Source organism: Amphiura filiformis, chromosome 20, assembly GCF_039555335.1.
Source record: "Amphiura filiformis chromosome 20, Afil_fr2py, whole genome shotgun sequence".
In the NCBI taxonomy this organism is placed as follows: Eukaryota; Metazoa; Echinodermata; class Ophiuroidea; order Amphilepidida; family Amphiuridae; genus Amphiura; species Amphiura filiformis.
In genome coordinates this window covers 24,043,893-24,060,906 of record NC_092647.1, presented here as the reverse complement: position 1 = coordinate 24,060,906, position 17,014 = coordinate 24,043,893, and the positions used below count along the sequence as shown (strand labels likewise).

Here is a 17,014-nt window from a genome sequence, read left to right as displayed (position 1 = left end):
ACAAAAGTTATGCATATTTAAGGGGAAAGGAATCCAGTTACTACACTGGAATTTCAGTGACTTAAGACAAGCGGTACGTTATTTATGATACCGCCAGAATGTACATCATTTCTTAACTTTATGTAATGAACCCCTTGTCTTGAATCACTGAAATTTCAGTGAAGTAATTGGATTCCTTGCCCTATAAATAACTTTTATTACCAGTGTGTAGTTATTTTTTGAGAAAAATTCAAAATTAGTCACAAAATTTATCAGGGGGTGTAGTACCACCTTAAAGCAATAATTTATAAAATAACAGTCAAACTTGTTCACGAATGGCTTCAATTAAGCCGTCATATCACAAAGTTTTGGCTCAAACCAAAATTGTACACAATAATAGTGTAAAAATTATTCACCAAATGGCTTCAATTAGATCTTTATTTTGCAACCACAAAAAATCACTTCTGAGGGGGCCCCCCCCCCCCCCTCACACACCCATGCGTCGCGCAAGAGCGACGCAATAATATGCTCGTTGCCATTTTTTTTTTCATTTTTATCATTTTTTTTATCACCTTGGCCCCAACCCTGACTGCTCTAGATCAGTCACTGACTCCCTCTGTGATAGACTTTAGCTAATTCTTCCACAGGGGGAATGTGGATTTCAGATGCAATAGCCCACTGAATTTCAACATTTTGCCGACTAATGCGATATCGGTAAAAAAAAAAGGGGGCACAATTTCGATACTATGCCTACTAATTTGATTGAATTTTACCAAGTTGAAAGTGTTTACAGGGTGTATCAAAATGATTGGTACCCATCAATTTTGATGTTTATTGAAAAGTCTGCCTCTCCCAAATACAACATTGGATACTCTTGAAAAGTCCAGAATGTATAGGTTATGACTTGTTTTATAATTTATCTACAAATTAATTGGATCGTATGTTGAATTTAGATGTGTCCGGCTCATCCATTATCAATGAAAACTGATGGGTTTGTATTAATATTTGTTTATGATCATAGCGTTAAATTTGACTGATTTTTTCTAACTTTTGTTCCAGCCAAAAGTATGAATAGTGGACCAGCAGCAATCACTGATGCTCATGGCAAAACAGATATTTTCGATTTGAATTAATAACGCAGGAAAAATAAATATCAACGTTCTAAATGGCGCTGCTGTTGTGCTGTAGGCATGAAAGTGTTGGATTGATTAGGCTACTCTGTATAGTTAAATGTTTTAGCCTAAATTGTATCTCAATTCCAAGACAATGCAGGTTACCGCTTTTACTGCCTATCAACTTTAAGTGATCTGCCTCAGACGGAGCAAACAAAGTCACGTGTAAAATACACCAAAATTCAAATGACACGGTTTGTTTGTTTTAAATTTGATCCTAAATAAATTCAGTTTCTATATATTACTGAAAAGATCTGATCCGGATCTGAATCAGAAAAATATACAATTAATCTTTTTTCTCTTCAACAACCTGTGAAGGCGGACGATCGTTTGCATCAGTTGCAACTTCGGGACCACTCATGCCTGCCTTCTCAACCGGTATCCCATCTGGATCAGGCATAGCGCTTGCCATATCAGGGTATGCTGTGTATGGAGGAGGGGCTCCCATGGGATGACCCTCCCCTGCCTGTGGGGGTGGAGGTGCCGGGTAAGGTTGCTGTCCAGGAACAGGTGGCATTGAGTTTGGATAGGGATAACTATACGGAGCTTGGTAAGACTCTGGTGCACCTGGAGGTCCATTAGCATGATTAGCTTGCTGATTAGAAGGCGGAGTTGTGTAGGTTGTCGTATCCTGGCTCGTTGTATTAATCGCGCTCCCTTGTCCATTTTGTCCATGAACTAATTTCTGTTGTTCTGCTTTTGCTCTAATACGTCTATTAGCATCATCAACAAGAGATTTCATTCTGCAAAGATCGATCAGAAATCCAATTCCGAGCATTCCGAATGTGAACAAATACAGCATTCCCCAGCAAGGACGTTTTAGGTAGAAGTGGTGGAAACCGAGCAAGCCCAGAGGGAAACCAAGCGCGTAGGCATCGTCCAGATGTCGCTCTTCAGGATACCCGTCGTCTTTCCCTTCAGCTTTCAGTTTCAATTTGGTCTTGTAGCGTTTGTGAAGGACAGACATGCGAAACAGGTCCATGATCATGCCACAACCAAAGAGACCTAAAGTTAGGAAGTAGAGTATACCCCAGCCGGGTCTTCGGAGATAGAAGTGGTGGAAACCTGAGAACATGAGAATAAAGAAGAGGAGAGGTCATTCAATATGAAATCTGACGTTTCGATTTTCTTCTGAATTTTTTTAAAGATTCCAATATCGTTTTCATCTGCAGTTTTATGTTTTATAAGTTTTCATCCATTGAAATCCAAGTTGAAATAGTCGCCTAGGCCAAAACAAAATTGGAACCAACCTCAGACTCTTTTTACCCCCCCCCCCCCCAAGTTACAGGGTGCTCCTCTTCAAAAAAGAATATCACTAACGGAAAATTACGATTTGCAGAAATATACAGAGGTACAAAATTATTTTAATGATTTTGTACCTCTGTGTTCTTTGTACCAACTCTGAAAAGTGTTAAAAAATTTATTCAATATGGTACAGGAAGTTAAAAAGTAAAAGTATATTGTTGATGTTAAACTGTTAAGGCCCTTCACAATTGATTCTTAGTTTCCTGTTTCATGGTTGAAAACAAGGGATGAGGTGACATTTAATTATTAATTATTAATTATCTATTATTTTCTTTATTTTTAAGTAAGTGGTCGCAACCTACATCAACCCGTTTTCAAAAGGAACATATACATTTAATTATTTTACAACTATGTTTTATTTTATACATAAGTATAATGGTACAGTTATGTTCTTTGTTTATCAATCATTATAGTTGATATGATCAAAGTCTTTAAGTATCAAATGGAAGTCATTTAAGTTATTTTAAAAGAGAAAATCCAAAATACAAATAAAATAATTAAATATTTTGTAATTCTCTACTTTGGACGCGGGCGGAAAACAGGAAACTAACAATTAATTGTAAAGGGCCTAAACGTCACTTACCCAATAATCCTGCCGGGGGGAAACCCAAGACATAACAATCCGATAATCTCTTCGTATCCAGTTCGTATCTAACAGCATCCGCATCTTTGAATGCCGTCTCCTCATTGTCCATCTTCCATTTCCTCTCGATCTTCCTATTCGCATCTTTAACAAGCATCGGCATCCGAAACCAATCCGTTATCCATCCAATACCGCCACATCCTAAAGTAAAAAAGTAAGCGAGTCCCAATCCTACCGAGCCGAGATAGAAATGATGAATACCGAGGATGCCGAGGGGACTGATACCGAGGACATAGGCATCTCCGACTGATTTCAGTTTTGGTGGTTTAGGCGCGTTTCTTGCTTGTGGTGATGTTGCCGGAGGAGGGTCCACTGGAGTTGTTATAACCACATCAGGACAGTCTTCGGTAGAACCTTTCATTGTTTGATGAAACTTGGAGCTACTTGGAATCTGTCCGTGTGGTGAGGATAAAACTAAAAGCACGGGTTAAAAGACCGGAAGGCCGGGGTAGAAAATGTGGTTGTAAACGTCCCCGGTAAATGTCTTCCCCACACCAAACTCAAATTGCCTGTTTGCTGTCCATTATAACATGTATTGCAACATGTTCTGTTTGGCCTGTTTTGCCTGGTCTGGTGAACTTTGATCAGTTTACTGAGCTGAAGCACAAGACATCGCAACCAGGATCAGCTCCCCGAGTTTCGTACGTGTTACAACGAGACAAATTAGCAGTAAGTTCCTTGTCCATGGGAATTTCAAGCTAACTCAATTTTTTTCCACGAGAGCGTACTAGGCACCGCTAGGGTTCGAACCCGCAACCTCTCGCACCATAGTCGAACGCCTTGAGCTAACTTGACTGCCACATGTGCAACTTGTGAAGTATAATAGATGAGATAGAGGGTTGTTTTTTTAAAGTCAATTTAAAAGTTTATAGTTTTCATAATTGCGATTTGTATAATATGATATAAAAAGCACTATAATAAGTCTATAATTGTAAGAGTATTGGAGCAATTATGAAAATTAAGGGGGTACTACACCCCTGTGGTAAATTTGTGACTATTTTTGCATTTTTCTCAAAATATAATAACACACTGGTAACAAAAGTTATGTATATTATTGGGGCAAGGAATCCAATTACTACACTGAAATTTCAGTGATTCAAGACAAGCGGTTCAGTATATATGATAGGAAATAAGGTACATCATAGCGGTACCTTATTTCTTATCATAAATAACGAACCGCTTGTCTTGGGTCACTGAAATTAATTAATTAATTAATTAATTAATTAATTAATTAATTAATTAATTAATTAATTAATTAATTAATTAATTAAAGTACTCAATCATAAAAATAAATAACCAAAAAATTACTTAAACTGAAAACGTTTTATTTTGAATTCGCAATAATTTCTGACACGCCATTAAAACAATATTAATTTTATTACATTATTTTTTTTATTTCAAAATAATAATGAAAAGTAATGCATCATGATAATAAAATAATACAATTCATAAAGATAGCAAGAAATGCAAATTATACAAATAACCCAGCAAACACAAAAACGTTTTTAAAATGTTTTAAATAAGTTATATTTTGGGTTTTGGTTTAGGTAAACACGTTTTAATAACAATAAAATGTCGGGTTATATAAAGGTCATGAAAACGTTTTAAAACGTTTTGTATGAAAACACACTACAACAATATTTTAAAAATGTTTTCGAAATGTCAATGTAAACTATTTTTGCAAACATTTTTGGCCAAATATTTTGTCAACACTTAAATAACATTATGTTAAAATATTTTCACCCAGCAAACACAGAAATGTCCTTAAAATGTTTTTTACAAAACGTTTTAATTAAGAAATAAAGGGTAATGCATGATCCTTTACACGAAAATAATGTGTCCGAGGCAGTAAAAACGTAAATAATTGGTGAGGCGCAGCCGAACCCATTATTTAAACGTTTTACTGCCGAGGACACATTATTTGCGTGTAAAGGATAATGCTGCACCCTTTATTTCTATTCTATTACCACAAAATAGTGTGATTTAAAGAGAAAATATAAACATTTTTGCCCAAATATTTCAAGTTGTTTACCTCAAGGTGGAGCGCATACGCGTAGCCAAAGCGTATGCACATTCCAATAACACAACCTAACATTCCATTCTCCCCTATAAGCAGGTATGCACATACAATAACACACCCCTGACATTCCACTCTCCCTACATAAGCAGGTGTGCTGTGCGCTCTGCTGTGCGCTGTGATGATAGAAGAACATAAAGTTCGTTGCCCTTGACACTTTATCGCTAATTAATGGTCTGTCACGTGACGCGTTTCAACTAATCACAGTGCGCGATTTTGAATAATGGGTCGTGGGGGTAATAGAATAACATTAAACATTTAAATGTCGGGTTATATAAAGGTCGTGAAAACATTTTAAAAATGTTATTGTAAATATTTTTGCAAAACATTTTTTCAACCCCATTCTGTTTAGAATGATTTGTACCAAGTTTTCAAAAATGTTTTTGGAATGTTATTAAAACGTTTTTATACCCTTAGTTATATAACCCGACATTTAAATGTTTTCTGTAAAACATTTGTGTTTGCTGTGCAGTAAATTACCATCAAATGTTATTTAATATTATGAAAACGTTTTATACCATTAATGTACCCTTTATATAACCCGACATTTAAACGTTTTCTGAAAACCTTTTATAACCTTTTGCGAATGATGTCGACAACGTTTTGTGTTTGCTGGGAAGTCTTCTACAATAATTATACACAATTATTTACAGAGTGCATAATTATAATAACATTTACAAAATCATGAAAATAGTGCACTCATAAAGTACAATCCAGCCAAATATCACTGAATATAAAATGTACAATAATTATACTGACTTTGTTTGTTTTCCTTCTTTCTTTTCCTTTTTCGCTTTCATCTGATGGAGTAGGAAACTTTACTTCCTGAAGTTCCTTTGGTGTTCTTTGGTCGAAATTATGATAAACAGATAACTGTTAGTATTCACAGCTTGGCTATAATACTTGAATTACACGCTGTATTTATCACTTTCATGACATGACTCATGACGATGTCATAAATATACTATTTTGAAACTATGGGAAGTTGCACAGCATAAATTTAGACATTGGAAGTAATGCAATAAATTATATGTACAGCCTGTCTCAAAAAAATTGTGCAATTGAAAAGCGCCCTCTATTGCAATTAGAAAATACCGTTGTGACATGATGCTTACATCCAGCTGTACATCAACGTCAAGGGCGCAGTCGGAGCTCTCAAATGCCGTTTGTCCTGTTCAATTTGCTTGAGACAGGCTGTATATGTAAAACATAGTTAAATGGAAAAAAGAGCGAGCATCGCAAGCGATTCTTTATGACCCAGGGCAAGTACCGGGGGCACTCCAACTTTTGAGGTGACGCGTATGTAGGGCTGTTAAGACCCCCTTTTTCAGCATCGCTGTCACCCAAAGACCCCATATTGTTTTACGAACACATGTTCTGTCACCCAAAGACCCCCTATTTTTTCATTTGATCTGTCACCCAAAGACCCTTACTTGTTCAATTTTAACAGCAACTTTCATTTATCACTGATTTTGTCACTTATTTTGAAAAAAGAAATTTGAAGCGATTTAGAACTAGAAATTCGATTTTCGAGGTTTCTGTTGCGCTGTTTCGGCGCTCACCCAAAGATTCCATTTAAAAAAAAGGCAGTGTTCTCACCCAATGACCCCATATTTTTTACATTTTGCTCTCACCGAATGCCAAAAATCATGCTCTCACCCAATGACCCCATATTTTTTACATTTTGCTCTCACCGAATGCCCCGTAGTGCGAAAGTGCCAGCCCTACACCTATATCCATTTCAAATTGAAGTGCCCCCGAAGGGGGCAAGTGGCAGGATTTTTGCCAAGCCCTTTCCCCAGGGCCTTTAATGCAAACTTTCTTATACTTGCTGTTCTCGCAATATATATCTAGACCATTTAAGGTTTGCAAATTCGGATCCAAAAAAATTGGCATATGCAAGGGGGTTGTTTGGCAGGCCGAGAGGGAGGCAGTACAATTTTGGCAGCCCAAGGGGCAAACATTTGTTGCCGTTTGGAAACTTTACCGTTGGGGGGGTCTCAAAATTGATGTTTGTTCAATGAATGTTAATTCATGTTGGATCCTTGTCCTGTTATATACACCTCGAAGTTCAATTACTGCATTTAGCACATTGAGAAATTTCATTCATGTCATTTTAAAATCAAGGATGAGTCATAAAATGAAGACCTAAGCGCAAGAATACCGTAAGTCAACCGGGCCCCTCAACATGTATACACTAAAGTTGCGTATAGTTTCGTATAGTTTGGTTATGTTTTATACATGTTCAGGGGCCAAAATAAATCTTTTACAGCCTTTCATGATGTTTTCACCCTGAAAAAACCTAAGAAACTATACGAAACTTTAGTGTATACATGTTGAGGGGCCAAGTGGACTTACGGTCTTCTTGCGCTCAGGTCTTCAAATAATCTGTCAAAGTAAATGATTTCATTGTATATGATATGGTGTATTTCCCTTTAATGACTCACTTTTGAAGCAAAGAAAAGCTGCCCTGCTTCTTGCAATAAATGCAATCTTGCACTCCGACAGCGATATAATAACCCAGCAAACACAAAAACGTTTTAAAAACGTTTTAAACAAGTTATGTTTTTGGTTTAGGTAAAAACGTTGTGATAACATTAAATGTCAGGTTATATAAAGGTCATGAAACGTTTAAAACGTTTTGTACGAAAACACACATCAACAATATGTATAAAATGTTTTCAAAATTAATTTTATTGTAAACTATTTTTGCAAACATTTTTTTCCAAATATTTTGCCAACACTTTAATATCATTATGTTCAAATATTTTCAGTAGGTAATCAAAAATATTTTTTAATGTCATGAAAACGTTTTATGCCCTTTATACACCCTTTGTATAACTTGACATTTAAACATTTTCTGACAATCTTTTATAACCTTTTGCAAAAGATGTCGATAGCGTTTTGTGTTTGCTGGGAACATGATTAAGAGTATGAATGTTTAACATATTGCCAATTCCTTCAGCTATTTTCTTAGTGTGATTGTGAGCATGGTAAGCACAAACATCATGTTGTATTTAGCATTTTGTGACCAACACGATATTAAACATGTTGTTAAAACACGGGCAATTATTGTAAGAGAGAGGAGGCTCAACTGTCCGTGATGTTTTTGAGGGAACCAATCACATGTTACATGCTGTAGGTTATCCTTTTCTTATTAATTATGCGATGAAACGTTTCGTGTGAGAATATGTTTGATCAATGATCAATGATCATCCTATATCAACTAGTTTTCTTGTCCACGTTAGTTGCAAAATATAACGAAACGTTCCATTGTATAATTAAGGAAGGCATTATACATAACACAAATGACTTTCCCCACCAACACTAAAAAAAATGCCCTAACCCCAACTTCCACCTCCTCCCGAGTCAAATGTTGCGTCCCTTAGTCTTCTCTCTCTTACAATGAGTGTATGCATGGTATACAATCTACTATACTAAAATAATGAGCGAAGTCTGTGTGTGTGTCTGTCTCTCTGTCTGTCCGGCTATGCGTTTCACCGTGCTTCGACGCATCGATCTGATATTTCGGATATGGATAGGTATCAGAAAAAGCATGTTGACCGTGTGGTTTTCGAGGTCATCGGAGGTCAAGGTCAAAGGTCAAAATTTCAAACTTTGTCCGATCGGGCTCAAACTTGGTGGGTGGAATCCTTGATAGGAGGGGAATACATACCCGAAATAAAATTGCGGTCAACCAAGGTCAAAGGTCATCACGGAGGGTTCAAATTTCAAACTTTGTCCGATCGGGCTCAAACTTGGTGGGTGGAATCCTTGATACGAGGGGAATATATGCGCGAAATAAAATTGCGGTCAACCAAGGTCAAAGGTCATCACGGAGGGTTCAAATTTCAAACTTTGTCCGATCGGGCTCAAACTTGGTGGGTGGAATCCTTGATACGAGGGGAATATATGCGCGAAATAAAATTTGAGGTCAACCTAGGTCAAAGGTCATCACGGAGGGTTCATATTTCAAACTTTCTCCGATCGGGCTCAAACTTGGTGGGTGGAATCCTTGATACGAGGGGAATACATGCCCGAAATAAAATTGAGGTCAACCGAGGTCAAAGATCATCACGGAGGGTTCAAATTTCAAACTTTGTCCAATTGGACTCAAACTTGGTGGGTGGAATCCTTGATATGAGGGGAATATATGTGCGAAATTACTCTCACAGCTACGGGTGAACTAGTGGTATACAAAACAAAAGACATACATGTTTTACTACTTCTCTAGCAATTCACTTTAGATAGCAGAACTTACACATCGAATTTGAGCATTTTGCTGATAACGCGATGCCTTTCAAAAGATTGTGGCATATACGACGTATTACCGATATATATTTTTTGAGACACCCTCAAATGCTTGAATACAACACCACTTCATTGAGGAATACAATTTTGATTGAATTTACATTTTAAAAATGATAATTTTTGAATATAAAAATATATTTTTGGTTCATCATAGCATCTTTAATGATTTTATCAAACTTTGGTTCCCGCCAAAAGTCTGAATAGTGTACATAGCAGCAATCAGATCCATTCACGGCAAAACGGATATTTTCAATTTGAATTAATAAAGCAGGAAACAAATATCAAATGGAAATATCAAAGTTCTAAATAACGCTGCTGCAATGCTGTAGGGTAATATAGTGTTGGATTGATAAGGATACACGCTAAAGAAAAAGTTATAAGTTGCATGTTTTAGCCTATTGTATCTCAATCCCAAGATAATGCAGGTTACCGCGTTTACGCCTATTAAACATGTCAAGTGATCTGATTCAGACACGGATCAAACAGAGTCATGTGTAAAATACGCCAAAATTCATTTGATACGGATTGTTTGCTTACACTTGATCCTCCAGAGTTCAGTTTCTATTAATTGATCTGGTCTAGATCTGGATCGGAAACATATACACTAACACTTGAGTACTTGAGTACAATTATACCAAATCTTTCTTCTCTTCAGGGAACTGTGAAGGCGAATGATCGTTTGCATCTGCAGGACCACTCATACCTTGCTTCTCAACCGGTATCCCATCTGGATCAGGCATAGCGCTTGCCATATCAGAGGATGCTGTGTATGGAGGAGGGGCTCCCATGGGATGACCCTCCCCTGCCTGTGGGGGTGGAGGTGCCGGGTAAGGTTGCTGTCCAGGAACAGGTGGCATGGAATTTGGATAGGGATAACCATATCCATACGGGGCTTGGTATGATTCTGGTGCACCTGGAGGTCCATTAGCTTGCTGATTAGACGGCGGAGTAATGTACGTTACCGAATCTTGACTCGTTGTATAAACTGCGTTACCTTGGCCATGAATTAATCTTTCTCGTTCTGCTTTGGCTTTAATGCGTCTATTAGCGTCATCAACAAGAGATTTCATTCTGCAAAGATCGATCAGGAATCCTATTCCGAGGATTCCGAGTGTGAAGAAATACAGCATTCCCCAGCAAGGACGTTTTAGGTAGAAGTGGTGGAATCCGAGCAAGCCGAGAGGGAAACCAAGCGCGTAGGCATCGTCCAAATGTCGCTCTTCAGGATATCCGTCGTCTTTCCCTTCAGCTTTTAGTTTCAGTTTGGTCTTGTAGCGTTTGTAGAGAACAGGCATGCGAAACCAGTCCATGATCAGGCCACAACCGAAGAGACCCAAAGTAAAAAGGTAGAGTACACCCCAGCCGGGTCTTCGGAGATAGAAGTGATGGAAACCTGAGAACATGAGAATAAAGAAGAGGAGAGTTGAATTGTTTAAACACTGATTGTTATTATCATTAGGTTTATACAGTTAAAATAAGTTAAATGCTTTATAAGTTTTGAAATCCAAATTGTCTTTTAAGAAGTTCGCTAATGCTAAAGTTGTGGTATAAATATAAGCAAGACATTTACATATTTTACGCCCGGGATTTTACGTGACTGTTTGCTGCCTCTGTCTGTCTCTCCCTCCCTCTCCCCCCCCCCCTCCCCTTTCTCCTCTTCCCCCTCCTTCCCATCCTTTCTCCTTCCTAGCAGTCTCGCTCTCCATGTGTGATGTCTCTCTCCATTTTTTGTAACAGGTACGTGTAGTAGACTCAGTCACGTTTTTAAAGTCAGCAAATTCTGGCCTACATAGCCCTGCATTCATTCCAGTATATTCCTATATATCCCTACATTTCCATTAAAAAAATTATATTTTTTCACCTAATCATTTACTTCCGATAAGTTCCACTTTCTTCCTACAAAACATGGAGTACATTCTGTTTCTTCCTCTTTCCAATTAAAGGGATGCGCTATACATTTTACATGGATACTTGCATAATTGCATTCATGAAAATCGAGACAAATGCTAGGTTTTTTTTACTTAAATGTACTACCTATAGATTAATAAGGTAAAAATTCATTGACCCTATAAACTAAATAATTAATGGCATTGTGCGTAATTTGATGTGATCACGCAAAATGGGTCGGGTGTGAGGAACATATATTTTGAGATATATCCAATATAGTATTCAGCTTTATATGCTCACTTTAAGTCGATCTGTTACAACAAATTATGATTGATGTTTTACATGATAATAATAGAAATGGACTGATTATATTTTAATGCGTTTTTCACGCTGATTCCAAAAACGGTGACCGTCATGAAAATTTGCTACTCTTAACATTTTTGAATAAAAAAACAATGGAACTTTTCGTCTGCAGCCGACACCCATGTGGAGAAAGTTAATATCTCTTAAAGCTACAACGTGTTAACTTGTGTCGAAAAACATTTTCTAAAAATATTTGAAACAGGCATATCTCATATCTCATTTAAAGAAACCAAAACATGATACATTATTTGAATTCATATTAGACTAGACATCTATATACATTAAGACCAATTGCTCCTGCGAATGCCTGATAAAACTGAGTCCAGACCTCACATATCACAAGACTGATTTGCCTATTTGCAACAAGAAAAGGCTTTGCAAAGAGCACGGAATAGCATGGTCGAGGTGGGGGTTGAGGGGGGGGGGGTCTCCCTGGTTGAAGGTACGGGATGTGCCACTGTTTTGGGGTACCTTTTCAGCGATTATGGTATATCGATGGGTAGGTTTTCAGTAGGAACCAGTGCGCCCAATTGGGAGCATTTTGGCCAAAGTGCCCTTAAAAGCGCCCAATTGGAGCAAATGAAGCAAAAAAGTCAGCATCCAAAAGTCTGCGTGGCACATCCTCGTACCCCCGCCGCCGAGCATATGTGACGTGTCATGTCAAAAGGAGACACTTTTGGGCAGGTTATCAATTTTGAGGTTTTTACATATCTTAAATAAAGAGATATTTTGCTCCACTACGCCGTTTTCCCCAATGAAATTGGACATTCCTAAGCGAAGATATTGAGTTCGTAAGTTATGGTATTATAAAATTGGAAATGGAGATATCGGCCTTTAAAAATATTATTGACAATGTTGAGAGTAGGAATTACCTTGATAAATGTCTCCAAAATACAAGATGCCAGTTATATTCTGGTCCGAAACTATCAGACAATATTTTTGAAATTAATAACATCTCAAATTCGCAACAAACCTAAATTGTGAAAAATCACCCCCTGGCAGATTTTTGGCTTTTTCTCCATTTCCGATCCTGCCCAAAAGTGTCTCCTTTTGACATGACACGTCACATATGGTCAACCCAACCATAATCATAACATTACAGTTAATCCCTTCTTAATCCTAATCCTAACCATATAACCTAAAAATTAGTCTTTATCCTACAACATAAACTCTAATCACATCCCTAATTCCTTGATATTAAACACGTACATACCTAAGAATCCTGTAACAAAACCCAAGACATAACAATCCGATAATCTCTTCGTATCCAATTCGTATCTAACAGCATCCGCATCTTTGAATGCCGTCTCCTCATTGTCCATCTTCCACTTCCTCTCTATCTTCCTATTCGCATCTTTAACAAGCATCGGCATCCGAAACCAATCCGTTATCCATCCAATACCGCCACATCCTAAAGTAAAAAAGTAAGCGAGTCCCAATCCCACGGAGCCGAGATAGAAATGATGAATACCGAGGATGCCGAGGGGACTGATACCGAGGACATAGGCATCTCCGACTGATTTCAGTTTTGGTGGTTTTGGCGCGTTTCGTGATGTTACCTGAGGAGGGTCCATTGCCACTGGAGTTGTTATAACCACATCAGGACAGTCTTCGGTAGAACCTTTCATTGTTTGGTGATTGGACTTGGGCCCAATCTGGAGTCCGTGTACGTATGGTGAGGATAAGGCACACGTTAAAAAGTCTTAAAAAGACGGGAAGCAGTATAAAATGTGGTTGTAAACGACGTCCACAAACTGAAAAATTCTGATTTGCCATCCACTTTAATGCATAGCAACCTGTTCTGCTTTGACTGTAAAGCTTTTGCTATTTTCCGTGCACTTGGCAGTGTGAACTTTGATCAATTTGCTGAACTGAAGCACGAGACATATGACGTCATCATAAGTCAGCAAACAGAGAGTGTTCTATATTCTATTAGACATGTTAGATCAAGGCAATGATTTTAATTTAAAATATCTGAATTCAAGCATTATTTTTAAACCATTTTGCTGTATTTAATGTAAGTTGAATAGTGTGGTTAAAAATTAATTTAACAAAAGGTATTCCTGAAAATATGAACAGAAATTGGATTTCTTTTTGATACGATTGAATGGGTATTGATCTATCTGAATTATCAGCGCGTGATTTGTAAACGCCGACCGATAAATAAAGATCAGTACTGCTCAGAAGCACGTGCCTCGGTTTATGATATCATTTTTGTTTAGTTTACCAACGATAATTTGAGGCTGGATTTTAATCATTATCATGTGATGTGCTATGATCCGAATATTGGAGACCTAGTTGGACTTCTTGAATCAATTCCTTTCTGAAAATGTATACTTTTATGTCTTGTCATCATAACTTTTAAAGATACAATACAAAACAATGTCTAAAATTTCCGACTTTGAGTGATCCTGCGTGCCCCCTTAAATGAAAGAGAAAAAACGAAATAAATAAAAATAATTTTCCCACCGGGGTGACACTCCATAAGACCTGGGTCTATATTCATATTTTGTATCCTTTTCATATCTCAAAATGCAAAGAAGGTATTACCCAATGTGTGGTGTCAAATGAAAGAGAAAAAAGTAAAGAATATAATAACAATATTTTCTCCACCAGGGGTGGCACTCCTTATAAGACCCGGGCAAATAGGCCTATTCCTCTAAAAGACCCAGGTCAATATTGTTGTGACGATAATTCGTTTGCATAATTGAATAATGATCATTGTGCCTTAAGCCATGATACCCGTTCATCAAGTGAACGTGGTATTAACCGTGCGTCAATTGAGCGATATATTGCCTGTGATGTGATAGACACTGACGTCACTCCTTGTTGACCCTGCAACCGGTTCGAACGTAACCAGGTTCGTCTCCTGATGTTTAGTTTAGATTGGTCAACATGATGGCAAATAATATTGTCACTCATGTCTTGCACGTGAATCATATTCAATTATACTTATTATGCTGCAATGTGGTAAGACATTAACACATACATTATGTTATTTTGATCAGTTTGTCTGATGATGTATATTCACAATTATAAATCTCTAAAACTTAATTCTATTTCATCTGGTTCATTTCGTGTAGTCATTCCACTTCCCGTTCATTATCCCTCCTCCTTTGGGACTCCGAGTCCGGTACCTCGCTCTGCTTTTCCCTTGGACTATAATTCCCCAATTTAGCTTCATAATAATATTCATATTGTGGATTTTTTCTTTTAAATATCTAGTAAACAAAACAAAAGTGTGACCCCCGAGTGGTGTCACATGAGAGAGAAAAAGTCCGAAATGTGTGAGAGTGGTCGTACCACAATATACTGCCGAAGCCTCATGGTTCAGCTATGCGGTAACCGCTTTAGTTAAACATTATCCATCGTGTAGTACTCAGGACATTTTGTAGATCACCGTCAAAATATGCGCCCGAGCTCTTCCCATGACATCATCCAAGCAGCTTTACGCCCATTCCATCCAAACTTTTGAACCCGTTTGGACTTGGTGTATTTGTGTGTGTTCTTATTTTGGAAGGTCAATAAGGTTACGGCTTTTACAAACTCTTTTCATAAAACAGTTTTAATTATCTGAGATAATGTCATTACCATGCAGAAGAAGCAAACAAACGAACAAATCGAAATGATGTAGATACTTCTTTTATTATTCGCTGTAGACATAATAATGGTGGTTTGATCAAAGGTGTGCTTTGAAATGCCCTTTTAAGAAAGTTCACGAAATGCCCTTTTAAGAAAGGGCATTTTGGCTGTGATTTTCCATGGTGCAAAATTGTGAATGGATTATTCCCATGGAGCTATTATAAGATGGAGAGGAAATAGATTACGTAACGCATTGAAACCTTGTGCCGATTTGAAATCTGACAAGCTATTCATCGAAAGGTACCTTTTGTTTGGGACAAAGGGCTTCCACCATTAAATCGGTAAGCTGACCCGACAGTGTATTAACGCTTTACCTAGCAGGCTACTGTCAATAAGTGATCAAATGCAAGTCGCGTGAAAGCGCTTAATGGAATGAAAAGTACCTATTGTTATACATAAACCCAAGGGTGTGATTGAGTAGCCGTAAGCACAAAAGGCACACATTAGCCGCTAATGCATAGTTCGTTGTCACCCCACTGACATTAGGTGCTTCATTTAAATAAATTGAATGCGCCTGCTGAATGATTACACATCATGGCTGCCATGTCTATAATGGTATTAAATAGCTACGTCCCGGGAGCTACGTATACATGTAACATATAATAAGTATACCGGTATAGGCCTATATAAAAGTTGTTTTATAGGCCTATATAAAAGTTGTTTTACAAATTGAGATTTTATTTTATTTTATTTTAAGAAGGCGAATGTCATAATCAGTGGCGTACTGAAGGGGGACAGCTCTTCGGTGAGAGGTCTTGGGAGGGGATGAGGTTGAAGGAGGGGATATGAAGAATGAGAGGGGACTGGAGGAAGAGAGAAAGAGGAAGAAATAAAGAGAAATAAATAAATAGACGTAAATAAATAGAAAGGTAAGGAAAATGATAGGAATGAGAGGGGACAAAACGTAAGAGGGGATGGAGAAGGGAAGGGGGATAAGAAGAGGGAGTGATACTTTAGCAAGTACAGAGAAAGGAAAAGAAATGAATGACAAATAAATGTAGGCCTTATAATAATTATTATAGAAACTAAACACATCCCCCCCCGCCCGCCCACACACACCCCCACACACACATAGGCCTAACACTAACAGCACTATAGGCAGCCATTCGATGATGCCAATGCCTTTATGCGTTACGTATTTAAAACGCCCAGTCAGATGTATTTTACACCTGCCAAGCACAAGTCACCCAATTTCGAAAATTGGACGTTGAATGTACACTCTCATGAATATTGATTGGCAACATTTTCCAATATGTCAGCGCTCAAATCGGACACAATAGAACAATAGACCATTCAGTGCGTTGATTATTCCAGTTGAAATTCATACACCTTTAATAAAAGACATGACCTTAAGGTTAAATACAATGGCTTTTCAAGGCTTGATTCCAGAGGGGCGTAAGTTAATAATAGAAACAGCCATGCAGAAAAAAATGCACTCAAGCGTACTACTTGGTGTATCAATCTACATGTAAAATGACCACGAACCTATGAAACCGTGTCACGTGAGTCATCCTATGTTGCAGGGATAGGGAGGGAGGGGGCAACCATGAAAGGGGCTGCCGGGGTGGGGAGACGGTTTTTTTAAAATAATATCCTTAGATGATATCTGTCGTGAAATAAATCAATGCCGCTATA

General features: G+C 37.7%; 2 protein-coding genes across 2 annotated transcripts; both read right to left on the bottom strand.

The window, feature by feature from the left end:
* On the bottom strand, positions 1 to 3,619 carry LOC140142477 (uncharacterized). Its single transcript, XM_072164464.1, has 2 exons — positions 3,040 to 3,619; positions 1 to 2,216 (listed from the first exon to the last, which is right to left on the bottom strand). The coding sequence occupies exons 1-2, from the start codon at positions 3,458 to 3,460 to the stop codon at positions 1,438 to 1,440; spliced, it is 1,200 nt and encodes a 399-aa protein (XP_072020565.1). The 5' UTR covers positions 3,461 to 3,619; the 3' UTR covers positions 1 to 1,437.
* Positions 3,620 to 9,372: 5,753 nt separating this feature from the next.
* Positions 9,373 to 13,568, bottom strand: LOC140142479 (uncharacterized). The gene is made up of 2 exons (XM_072164465.1): positions 12,951 to 13,568; positions 9,373 to 10,880 (listed from the first exon to the last, which is right to left on the bottom strand). Exons 1-2 carry the CDS (start codon positions 13,363 to 13,365, stop codon positions 10,117 to 10,119), a joined length of 1,179 nt encoding a protein of 392 aa, XP_072020566.1. The 5' UTR covers positions 13,366 to 13,568; the 3' UTR covers positions 9,373 to 10,116.
* Between the last annotated feature and the right edge of the window lie 3,446 nt (positions 13,569 to 17,014).

Bases quoted from the DNA above. Each gene is read 5' to 3' on its own strand.
- LOC140142477 (XM_072164464.1), bottom strand. From the start codon at position 3,460: ATGAAAGGTTCTACCGAAGACTGTCCTGATGTGGTTATAACAACTCCA. The intron at 2,217-3,039 runs GTAAGTGACGTT...TCATGTTCTCAG, and splicing joins CCCCCCGGCAGGATTATTGG to GTTTCCACCACTTCTATCTC.
- LOC140142479 (XM_072164465.1), bottom strand. From the start codon at position 13,365: ATGAAAGGTTCTACCGAAGACTGTCCTGATGTGGTTATAACAACTCCA. The intron at 10,881-12,950 runs GTATGTACGTGT...TCATGTTCTCAG, and splicing joins TTTTGTTACAGGATTCTTAG to GTTTCCATCACTTCTATCTC.